At 37.7% G+C, this 13,160-nt stretch overlaps 1 protein-coding gene across 2 annotated transcripts in view; it reads left to right on the forward strand.

Moving 5' to 3' along the window:
• TMEM131 (transmembrane protein 131) overlaps positions 1-13,160 on the forward strand; it is a 146,648-nt gene that overhangs the window by 27,352 nt on the left and 106,136 nt on the right. For both annotated transcript variants that reach the window (XM_039872497.1, XM_039872498.1), the window contains exon 2: positions 5,742-5,803. In XM_039872497.1, the coding sequence (XP_039728431.1) occupies positions 5,742-5,803 (62 nt within the window). The remainder of the gene's footprint in view (positions 1-5,741; positions 5,804-13,160) is intronic.

Genomic DNA, 13,160 nt, shown 5'->3' on the forward strand with positions numbered 1-13,160 from the left:
AAAATTCGTAAGGGAAGCAACAAGATTTCAGTCATTAAGTATCTTTACAGATAGAAGAAGCCATATAAACCTAGTTCAGATGTTTAAAAATGTTTGTTACTGAGCCTTTTGCTGAAACTAAATCCTGAGCAAGTATAACTATAAAAGAAATATTAATATCATTATCAGTGCCATTACTCTAACCAGTATTTCTTATCTTTCATTTTTCGACTTTGTGCTAGCATAGATGACAAACAGGCAAACCAGATTCTGTTACAGATTATAATAAGTTAAAAACAGGGCCTAGGGTGGAGTGGAACTGGGAGCTGCTTGCACCAGTCACAGAATGCCTCTCTGGGCTGTATTTAGGCAGACACTTGAAGGAGAAGACACCATCCATGAGACTAGCCTTCCAGGGAGAGTGGCTTTTTGACACAGACTTTGGGGCCCTTCCCAGTTTTGCTTGTGTGGCCCCTTTCGTGTTTTTTTTTTAAAAATCACTGGTTTAACTAGTTCATCCTCCTCCCCTTATAGGTGAGGAGACAAGGCTAGGAAGTAAAGATCTGATGGTAACGGCCTGGGACCTTAATGCACCCCTCACTCCCCCCACACACACACATATTATGACATATTGCTAATGAGTTATTTACAACATTCATTATTTTCATGAATTATTTTTAAACATGTGTGAAAACAGGTTGTATCAATTGCAATATTCAGGGGGGAAAATCTCTAGAAAAAAGCTGATTTAGTAGAGAAAGATTTGCCTTTAAAGTGAAGGTATTTTTATCTTGTTAATGTCATTCTTTACTAAATGAAGTGGGGAAGTGGGAAGTAAATAAACTCAATTTCTGAACTTCTGTTTTGAAAGTGAGTCATTAAACAACTGACACATTGAGATTTTCACACGGAGGATAAGTGGCTGTGTTACTCAGACATCACAGCAATGTGGTTGGTCTGAGGAGCCTACAGCAGATCTTGGAGAGCCCAGCCTCACAGAGTAAATGCCCTTCGACTCAACAAGGCCCACAGAAATCTCTTTTGTGTACATACACTCTTTGCCTTGTTTGTTATTGAAAATAACATGTGCCTAATTTTTAAAATTAGGTTGTTTGATGGTGCTGCTATTTGGAAGCATCAATGTCACATTTACTTTGAAAGTAAATAGTGAGGGGTTTAGAAGCATACATTTTGGGGCCCCACTGGTGAAATTTGTGTCCATCTGTGGCCACTCTCTTTGCTGAGTGACCTGGAGCGTGACCTCACTGTGCCTGTTTACCTTTAAATAAGACCCATTGTCTCCATCACAGGATTAGTTTGTTTGAAGCCTAATAACAGTGACCAATAATTATTAGATGTTATTTTTATTTCTATTCCATCTGGTTGCTTCTTGAACCAGGGAGCATTGGAACTGTTTGAGATTTGTCTGGAGTATAAAACTGGGGGGAGGGAATTCTCGGGAGAGAAAGTAGCTGTCAATTGTGGTTTCAAATCCAAAGATGTGGGGATGTGGGAACTTGATTTGCTTTGGTTACTTTTCATATTTTATAGCTTAATAACTGTCTAACACATTAAATGATTAAGTATATATCTAGTGTCAGTGCCTTTTTTTCTAGGCATCTAATTTAAAGTTATTATAATTGATCATTTAAAGCAATATGTCCTGTATTGTTTCATGTCAGAGAGTTGAATCCTATTCGTTTCTACATCTTTCAAGGAAAGCTCACGATGTGTAACAATATTTTCCTTTTAGGACTTTATATGTCAGCTGCTGCTATTATTTTTTTCTTTTCAGCTAAGTTAATTCATGTTTTTTAAAAAGCTCCTAATTAAAAATACTGTACATCTAAATTATGCTACTGCCTTTATTTTTATTTAATTAAGTTCTCACCAGTGAGATAAAGATCTGATCTAGCTCGATGATGAGAACTTGTGCAGTGGTTGCATATCGTATCTGTAATAGCAGCCACCAGATGCATTGTGTTTCCAGTACTTTCTCATTGGTTTCCTCTGTTACTAAACAGAAAGCTTCTAACCGGGAGTTTCTACTACTACTCTCTTACATTAAGAGAATCAGGCTATTTAATTGATTCTTGTTAGTTCATTGTGTTTTTACATCAATAAATCTGTCTTCAGCAGGTGTATAACAAAGGTTTTCTGGATAATTTGAAATTTCATTTTATGTTAAAAGATGAGGAAAGGGATGAGAACTGGGATGCAGGAGCTGGGCAGAGCCTTTTACCCTCCTGGTCCTTTCTTCTGAATAGCTTTTCACTTTTTTCATATACATTCTTGCGCACGCCACATTCACTTTATCCGTGATCTTGTTACTGCTGTCATCTCTGGCCTCAATTTTGAAATTCAGCTACAAGCCAGGACTAGAGACAGCAACCAGGAAGAGGTCACATGGATCAATGAGTGCAAATACCAATAGTTACACCTGAGCACAGAGGTGAATTTCATTCATGCACACACATTCATCCATTGCGTGTTCTCTATATAGTAACTGGTGGGGAATGAGCAAGAGTAGAACAGATTGTGTGGAGAAGGGACTGTCCCATGAGGGGAGTGCTGCTGGATGCACAAGCCAGATCCAGGACAGAACAGAGATTGCACCCTGTAAACCCCCTCAGAGACAGTGACTGACCCATCCCTGGGCCCAGGCCCTCGCCCCACCCGGGCCTGGCCTGTGCAGTGTTCTGTATTGGGGGGCAGTCACGCCCAGCACCCCTTCCATCCTGCCCTGCTCTGTAGAACTCTTCAGCACCTGCCACAGGCCATGGAGGATATCTATGTCCTTGATGGTGACGCTCCTTGTCTATAAGTTCCCTTAATGAACTCTAGATGTAATGATGGAGTTGTCAGCCCCTCTTGGTCTCTCGGCCCCAGGAAATTTTATGCACGGGTTGGCTCTGGATGAAGAGAAGCCTGAGAAATGGAGGATGCGGGTTTCCCAGAATAAAACCAGGATGTGGTTACGAGAATAAGGGAAGAGCATGCTCCATCCACTTCTGTAAACTAGCTGCTTTCTCACCCTGCTGCTTGGCTCTCAGCCTCAGCCCTACTGGAAAAGGCAAGTACCTGGGACTGGACAGTGAGCCTGTCCCTGGCCACCCAAAGGCTAATGAAAAGGAGTCAGTAAATGCCTTGTTTGGCCAGATGAAGTATTATTGTTTTATGCTTTTTAAAAATAACTTTTTATTTTCGAACAATCTCAATTTTATGTAAGAATTTCAAAGATAGTACCGAGTTCTTATACCCCCTCCACTTTTCCCTAATATTATGGTACTTTGTTTTATAATTAATGAACATGTTATTATAAAGTATTGTTGTTATTAACTAAAGTTCATGTTTTATTCAGATTTCCTTAGCTTTTACCTAATTTTCTTTTTCTTTTATGGAGTCCCATCCATGATACCCCATTACATTTGGTAGTTGTGGCTCCTGAGACTCCTCTGGTCTATGACAGTTTCTCAGACTTTTCTTGTTTTTGATGACCTTGGCAGTTTTTGGGAGTACTAGCCAGGCACTTTGTAGAATGCTCCTCTGTTGAGATTTGTCTGATATTTTTCTCTTGATGAGACTGGGGTTAAGTGATTTGAGGAGGAAGACCAGAGAGATAAAGTGCCATTTTTAAGAAATGTCATATCAAAGGCACATACTGTCAGCATGACTTTGCCCTGTGGATATTGACCTTGATCACCTTACTGGGGTAATGTTTGTCAGGTGTCTCCACTGTGAAGTTACCTTTTATTTCTCTCCATACTATTTTCTTTGGAAGAAAGTCACTATGTGCAAACCAGGGTTAAGGAGTTGGGGCGTTACACTCCACCATCTAGATAGAAGAGTTTCTTTCTACGTAAATTATTTTTAATTCTTCTGCCTAGGAGTTTGTCTCTTCCCCTACTTATGTATATATTCAGTCATTTATTTTTATCAGTATGGACTCGTGGACATTTATTCTTCAGATTATAATCCAATACCATGATTTATTGTTCAAGTTGTTTCAGCTTTGGCCATTTGGGAATTCTTTCTGGTGTTAACTATTATGTCCCTTTGACATATTCCCATCAGTGTAGGTTTTTTTGCTTTTAATTAGCACTTTCTGGCACCACAAGAGCTCCAGTTTCATCTTGTGTGTTTCCTGCCCCAGCCCTAGATTCAGCCACTTATCCAAGAAGCTCTGGTTCCTTTTCAGCGGGAGTAGTATTAGAAACCAAGACCTAAGTGCTAGGTGTGCTCTTTGCTACTGGGGTGTCATCACTTCCAGGTCCTGTCAGCTGACAGCTAGATGTGTGTGTGTACTGACCTGTGTGTACACACACCCACACATTCCTGCATCTGTGTTGGGCTAAACATGAGTTCATGCTGAGGTTGCCGACACTGATCCATGACCACATGGGTCAGTGCAGCTCCTTCTCTCACTTTTGTTTACGTGCTCCTCCTCCTGACTCCCACTGTCCACCACCACGTATGTAATCATTTGGTCCCTGTGTACCTATATCAGCATCCAGGTTTTTAAGCCCTATGGGAAATGGCTTTGTCAGCTAGATTTCAGTGCTTATGTGATTTCTTTCACCTGCAGCCTTACAGATTCCACTCATTTCCAAATTTCTTAGATCAGCATCTTTTCCTTCCCCACCCCCTTCAGTGAGTTGGTTTCATGCATTTGTAATATAGTTAAGTTGTTTTGTCACATTCTGCATTCCATCCTGGGATCCCCTGATCTCCCAAATGATTTTAATCGTATAAGGTTCACTCTTTGTGTTGTAGAATTCTGTTTTGACAAGCGCATGGTGTCATGTTATCCATTACTGCGTCTTGCAGAATAGTTTCACTGCCCTGAGAAGTTTCCTGTGCTTCACTTTTTCAGCCCGCCCTTTCTCTTCCCAAACCCCTAGCAACCACTAACCTTTTTACCATCTGTATAGTATTACCTTTCCAAAATGTCATACACTTGGAACATACAGTATGTAGCCTTTTCTTACTTTTTATCAGTGAATAATAGTCCATTGTGTGGATCTCTACAGTTTGTCCTCACCTATTGAAGGACATCTTGATTATGTTCAGTTTTTGATGATTATGAATAAAGCCGCCATAAAAAATTACATGCAGATCATTATGTGGACATAAGTTTTCAAGTCAGTTGGGTAAATAAATACCTAGGAACATAGTTGCTGGATTGTATGGTAAAAATGTGTAAGCTCTTTAAATATCTTGGCTTTGCCTTGTGCTCATTTTCTTGGAACAGAATAGACTTTTGCCATTTTCCTTGCCCCTCTCCCCCCAAGTCTCTTTTGAATATTGATCCCAGGTCATATCAGCCCTACAAATAAAATGCCAATTTATCATTTTTGAGGGAAATATAACACTCTAATGATCTTTCTGTGTGCTTATGGTATTGCCAATAATCTATCGGTGACAATAATCACCTGCGTCTAGTCGAATTTGAGTAAGGTAAATATGTGACCTAAACTGGCAGTATAGTAGGAATAGGTATTTTGCAGGTGGTTTACATAGCCTGTAGGTTGTTAAAACTAGTTTCTAATTGGGTTGTATTGTTTTATTTTAAGGCATTTCATTGTTGCTAAAACCCTGATGTATTAGTCACATTTCTCTCTTTATCACCATCAAGCAGTGTATTTTTAAAATATAAAATTTATGTTTCTGTCAAGTAATAGTATGTATTTTTTAAATATAAAATTTATTTAAATAAAATTTATGTTTCTGTCAAGTAATAGTATGTTTCATTGCCTTCACAGCATTTATCCAGTCAGAGAGCATAATAGAAGTACTGCGTTTTGATGATGGAGGGCTACTACAGGTAATTTTATTTTAAGTTGAAGAATTATCTTTGTCAAGCCTTAAATAATATCTGATTTTTATTTCTTTTAAATATGAATGGCTTCTGTGAAATATATTTTATGAGCTTTACATGCAGGTCGGTAAGCAGAGTTGTTGGTAATATAAAAACCTCCTTAGCTATATGAATGATCTTTTGAATGAGATATGGGTGAAGAGGGTCAAATATATGGTGACAGAAGGAGATTTAACTTTGATGCGCATGCAGTGCAATAAATATATGACATTATTGAGTTGTACACTTGAAACCTATGTAATTTTATTAACTGGTGTCACCCCAATAAATTGAAAAAAAAATTTTTTTAAGGAATTTTTCTGGATGGTGTCGGGAGGCTGGGGGGAGTCAGACCAGGAGCTCTAGAGTCGGTAGTGAGCTCTGCATGTGTGGAGCCAGTGAGTGAAACACTCAATTTGGATGTCGGCCTTCAAAATATCTATCTAGATGAGAGCTTCTAGAGAGTGTAAGTTCTGTAGGTTTATGTCTATGTCACCCTTCCGCTTGCCATCCTAAGCCCATTTTTAAATGTATTTTACATAAACTTAGCAGTGTAACCTGATAAAACCCTGTCCTTCCCTTTCCGACCCCACTTAGATGTCACCAAAAAGCCTGTTTAGTCTTCCCAGCTAAAAATCTGTTCTGGACTTTCAGAGCTGAAAGGGACAGTAAAAGCCATCTTAACCAATCTTCTGATGTTTATAGCTGAGATGTTTCGTCCTTTCTTCCAAACTGTTGTCATAGTCTATGCTTATCTTACAGTACTTACCACTTTGTAGTGATAGCATCTGTTTCCAGGTACCGTGTTAGTTGGTAGCATGACTGATCATTTTTTCTTCACGTTATATTCAAGGGACACCAGGCTTTAGATTAAGAAAGTCGCCCAAGACCCCATGACTGTGGTGGACTGGCACTGTAGTTCTGATCTTCTCACTCTAGGTGTGACTGTTGGTTTCGCTGTTCATGATGCTGCCTATGATGTATTTGTTTACTTGTTTATAACTAAATATGTGACTTAAACAGTGCTGCAGAAATATTTCCTGTAGTTTATAATAAAGACAGGAGGGTAAAAATTAAAGTTACATTAAGGCTATAGAGAAATAATTCTGCTAGGGACCTGGAATAAGATTTCTATTTGCATTTTAGCATAAATTTAGATTTCAGACATTAGCCAAACAGAACAAGATAAAAAGTGATGTGTTTTAAGGTTCTTTTTCTCAGACAATGAAGCAAATAAGTGTTCTGGATAACAACGTTTTTTCAATGCTTTTAACAATGTTTTAACAATGCTTTTACATTTTTAAATAAATGTATCATTCATACCTTTATATGAGATGTTGAAAGACACAACAGGCAGTGTCTGCATGGTACTTGCAGAAAGTCTTTGCAAGGCTTTTATATTTTGAGACTGTATAAAAACTAAAGATAATATAAAGATCTCTAATTTTTAATGCCTTCTTAGTAGAAAATGATCTGTCCTTTTTCCCCCCTAGTTCTTTTAATCTCTTACATGGTGAGAATTCAGAGAACCTATAGGAATGACTGTTTTAAATATCTCCCTTCGGATGGGTGGTTACGGGATCTGGCTGGCAGGGAAATCAAGGCTGATTTCTGGGGCATTCTCCAAGTGTCGTTGTTCTTTGTTGATTGAGAAAGGGTCCGTAACCTTTAGGGACTAGACATCTAGACTTCAGGTTGTTCATTCATTTAGAAAGTTATGAATCCTGACTTGTATTTTTGCTATGGGAGGTTGTCCGTATCTAAATATCTAAGTGGATTTGACTGTGGTTTGTTCATACTCTTGGGTCCCCTGAAACACTCAGACAAGAGCTTGGCTGAGACCTCAGAGTTCTGTGGCAGAGGTGATTTTGGACTGGAAAAGTGCCGGGGGCAAGTGGTTACCTCAGTCACCATAAAACCTCACTGAGACTCCTGCAGAATGTCCAGTGTTAAAGTGCCATGTTATATGTCCCCAAGTACCGGGACATAAGACCCTTTGGAATAGATGCATAAAAATTGTTTAATATTGAAGGATGGTTCCTAGGAACAGCTTTGATTTTGACATAATGTCATTCTTTCCGATGATAATTTCCTAATAGGTTTAGCTAATTCTTAAGCAACACCTGGTTTCTTATGGTACAATTAGAACAGAAGTATGTACCTGTAGCAGAGTTTATATCAGATTTCTCCAAATTAAATCAAAGCTAAAGCAGGTAAAGAGTCAAGGCAAAGGTATTTAAAATGAGAATTTTGCCTGAGATCATTCCTTCCCAGATCCTAGAACTTACTTTATGCTCATGTGGCCTGGGATCATAGCAGTTGTTTTAAACTCAACAATTAGGTGATGACAAGTCAGCAAAAATAGCCAAAACTCATATAAAAATTGCTACAGAGATTGGATTTGCTTTGATTTTTTTTTTTAAGATAAGGAAACAGACTCATAGAAGTTAAATAATTTGCTCAATATTCTGTTGCTAGAGCAGGAACCCAACCCCCGGGAAGTAGTCTGTTTTGTTTCAGTACTCTTTCCACAGCACAGCACACGTGCCGCTCTGCAGCATATTCCATGGGTCACCACTGATAGCCTTAGGTTGTGATTCAACACAGTAGGAGTCCTCTTAGCCCACATTTTCTACAGTTGGTGCTTTGGCCATTGTCCTTCCTGCTCGGCAAGACTACTAAGATTGGGTGTATAGCATGTATAAAGGTTCTAAGGTGAACACAGAGCAAGCACTTCCCATCTCAACAGAAGAAATGTGCATGAAGACTCCTCACCATACGAGGTCCTGGCTGTATTTCAAACCATTCCGAAAGTCCTGGCTGATCAGAGTGGTTGGCTCTTCCTGACTTATCCCTTTGAAAGATTGTAAAATTGAATTTTAAAACATATTCTTTTATCTAAAAGCACTAATCTATTTCCTAATCTAACTTTCTTATAAACAGATGAAGACAAAGCCCAAGGAAAAGTCTAGCTTTGTATTTCCTTCACTGTTCTGCCGGAATAATTAACAGAATTTTAAGATTTTGGAAGGCAGGCTCCATAGTGTTCATGAGTTGAGAGCACATGCAGAGTTTGGTGTGCTCTTTTAAAGCCTGTAACTATAGGAATCCATAATTTTGTGTTCTAACTTTGGCCAGGAAACAGTGGTCATAAATATTATTTGAGTGCTCATTGTGCATTCACTGGTTGTTCTCATATCTTACATGCATTTTATATCTCTACTCACTCGACTTTGCAGAGCCCAGGGTAGGAAACTCTGGCTGGAAGGCAGCGACAGCTGCAAATAGCATTTTTTGAGCACTTGTTGGAGTCTCAGCTAGCTCATTAATTTGCTCCAAATCTCAGTACTAATAAGGGGTACGGGAGGAATAAGAAGCAAGCTTGATTCCAAAGCTCTTACATTTGTTACCCTGTTGCCTGAGGGTTGACAGGGTTGCCTTAGTGGAAAGAGATAAATTCCTAATTGGTGAGCACAGAAGGTAGGCTGGTCTGAGAGGTTTTTTTTGTACACGCACAACAGATAACGCCTGAAAGACAGAGAGAATCTTGAAACCAAGAGGGAAGTGACTCATCACACACAAGGGATCCCCATTAAGGTTGCCAGCAGATGTCTCATCACAAACTCTGCAGGCCAGAAGGCAGTGGGCCAGTACATTCAAAACTTTAAACCAAGGATTTGCAAAACTGTTCTTCACAAGTGAGAGAGGAATTAGGATATTCCCAGACAGACAAAAGCCAAGGGCTTCACTACCAATAGCCCTGCCTTGCAGAAAACACTAAAGTGAGTCCTGCAAGCTAAAATGAAAGCACAGCATCTCGAGCCATATGAAAAAGCAAAGATGTCAGTGAAAGTAAGTACATGGGCAGTTATAAAAGCTAGTGTTACTGTAACAATGGTTTGAAACTCCACTTTTTGTTTTCTACATGATTTAAGAGACTGATATATTAAAAAGTGGGATTTATCCCTGGAATGATTCAACATACAAAAATCAATTAGTGTAACATATCACATTATTTCTACATGATTTAAGAGACTGATATATTAAAAAGTGGGATTTATCCCTGGAATGATTCAACATACAAAAATCATTAGTGTAACATATCACATTAACAGAATGAAGGGCAAAACCCACATGATCATCGCAATTGATGCAGAAAAAAATTTGACAAAATTCAGCATTCTTCCGTGGTAAAAACACCCAACAAACCAGGAACAGAAGGAAACTACCTCAACATAATAAAAGCCATATAGGAAAATCCCAAAGTGAATATCATACTCTGTAGTGAAAAAAATTAAAGCTTTTCCATTAAGTCAACAAGGCTAGGATGCCCACTCTATTCAACATTGTACTGGAGGGTCTAGCCAGACTGCTTAGGCAAGAAAAAGAAAGGCTTACAAATTGTCCATTTGCAAATGATATGGTCTTACATGTAGAAAATCTAAAGTTGCTACAAAAATTGTTAGAACTAGCAAAGTAGCAGGATATAAAATCAACACACAAAAATCAGTATATATTTTTTACTTAAAAGAGATAATGTAAAGTGCTGAAGAAGTACATTTTAGGCAGGGGAGATAATTCAAATGAATATTTTCTCATACATGCACACAAAGAAAACAGTTCAAATTGTAGAAAAAGACTAGTAAGAGGATAAAGAGATTTTCTGTCTTAAAATTTCTATCTATTAAAATGGTCATCGAAGATTACAAACCTTTTTAAAAAGTTTTGCTCTAAAAGTGTCAACTTACTTTAACCCAGAGTATTAAAATCAAAGTTAACAGTTTCAGAACCAAATGTAGTTTTGTTTCCCTGGGAGAAGTGAATTTTCTGTTACTGGAAGTGTTCAAGCATCCAGGTGACTTGACAGGGCTTCAACATTTCTGCTGAAGGAGGCTGAACTAGGGGAGGTGTGTTCAGCCTCCCATGTACTACACCACAGGTGTACTACAGGCGCACCTCAGGCAGTGCAGGTTCGGTTCCAGACCACCGCAGTAAAGTGAGTCACATGAAGTTTTTGGTTTCCTAGTGCACATAAAAATTACATTACACTGTATTGTAGTCTATTAAGTGTGTAATAGCATTTGTCTAAAAAAAACCCAACAATATACATACCTGAATTTAAAAATACTTTATTGCTAGAAATGCCAACCATTCTCTAAGCCTGTAGTGAGTTGTAATTTTTTGCAGGTGGAGGAAGGTCTTGCCTTGATGTTGATGAAAACATCGTATCTGTGAAGTACAATAAAGCAAAGCACAATAAAATGAGGTTTGCCTATATACTAACAACAATGCAAAAAAGAATTAGAAAAACAAGTTCATTTACAGTAGCATCATAAAGAATAAAATATTTAGGAAGTAACCAAAGAGGCGAAAGACTTGTACAATGAAGTCTATAAACACTGCTGAAAGAAATTAAAGAAGACATAAATAAGTTAAAACACAGCCCATGTTCATGGATTGTAAGACTTAATATTAAGGTGTAAATACTACCCAAAGCAATTTACAGACTTAGTGCAATCTCTATCAAAGTTTCAATGATATATTTTGCAGACACAAACAAACCCATTGTAAAATTCATATAGAAACTCGGGGTACCTCGAATAGCCAAAATATCCTTGAAGAAGAAGATCAAAGCCAAAGGATTCACACATCCTGATTTCAAAACTTACTACAAGCTACAATAATCAAAACAGTGCTCCTCGCATGAAGACAGACATCCAGATTGGAGGAGTAGAGCCAAGAGCCCAGAAATGAGCCTTTGCATGTTCAGTTAGATGATTTTCGAATATTGTGATTGAAATGATTACTTTAGAAATAGAATAGTTCCTGTCGTGGTTTCTCTTCTCTCAGTACTTAGGGTGCGTTGTTGACATGTCCTGAGATTTCTGTTTTTATTATAGTTCAATGATTATTTTTCTGTTTTGTGGTTTATTCTTCAAAAACATTTAGTTTTGCTATTTTAACTTTATTTCCACAGTTCCTTTACCTTGAGTATCTGCTTATCTTTCATAAGATAGTCTCCTCATTTGCAGTTCTTCATGAGTAATCTTTTGGCCTGATTGTCTTCATGAGGATTTTTTTTCTCTCAAAGTGTACATGGATGACACACGTCTTGAGCCCCTTTTGTCAACCTCAAATAGGAGCCAGTTCTGCCATTCTAGGAAGGTTGGATTATGTTCTTTATTTGAAGTATAGTGACATACAATGAACTGTACGTGTTTGAAGGGTACAGTTTGAAAAGTTTGACGTATTTATACACCTGTGAAACCATCACTACAATCGAGATAATGAACATACCCATCACCCACAAAAAGTTTACTTATGACACTTGGTGATCCCTCACTCTCCATCTCTGAGCAACCACTGACCTGCTTTCTTTCTCTATCAGTTTATTTTTTAAACTACTTTATAAAAATGGAATCATACAGAGTATACTTTTGGGGGGGTCTGATTCAGCATAATTATTTTGAGATTTATCCATGTTGTATATTATTAATAGTTTATTCTTTTTTTTCACTCAAATGTTATTTTCTGTTCTTTTAAAAATAATACATATTGTAAAAAAATAAATAAATATTTAATGGAAAAAACAAGGTTCCCAGTCTTGTTTATTCTTTTTATGGCTGAGTACCATTTCATTGAGTAGATATAACACATTTCATGTATCCACTCACCTGTTGAGTGGAAATTTGGGTTGTTTCACTGTTAACTTATTACAGCTAAAGCTACTATAAACATTCATGTACGAGTCTTTGGATGGACATATGCTTTCTGCTTTCATTTCTTTTGAGTCTATACCCAGAAGTGGGATTCCTGGATCATATGTTAATTGTTTAATTTTTTGAGGAACTTACATACTGTTCTCCAAACCAGCAGCACATTTTACATTCCCACTAGCAGGGCACAAGGGTTCCAACTTCTCCACATCCCTACCAACACTTATTATTTTCTGTTTTTTCTTTTTGTTGTTTTTTTGTTTGTTTTATAATAGCCATCCTGATAGAAGTGAAGTCATACCTCATTGTGGTTTTAATTTCTATTTCCCTGATAATTAGTAATGTTGAGCATCTTTTCATGTGCCTACTGGCCAAGTGTATATTTTCTTTGGAGAAATGTTTATTCAAGTCCTCTGCATTTTTAAATCAGGTTTGTTGTTGTTGTCATTTGTATTAAGGACATTTCCTAAGATGTGTCATATTCCCCATATACATTCTCCAGAACACCATCTTAACATTAATGGGAAAAAATAATACCATAACTTTGCTACTTTTTCCAATTGTAATGTAGAGGCTAACCTTTTAGGATAAGTTCACTGATGGTATTC

This window comes from Pteropus medius, unplaced genomic scaffold (genome assembly GCF_902729225.1).
Source record: "Pteropus medius unplaced genomic scaffold, Ma_sr-lr_union100, whole genome shotgun sequence".
Lineage (NCBI taxonomy): Eukaryota > Metazoa > Chordata > Mammalia > Chiroptera > Pteropodidae > Pteropus > Pteropus medius.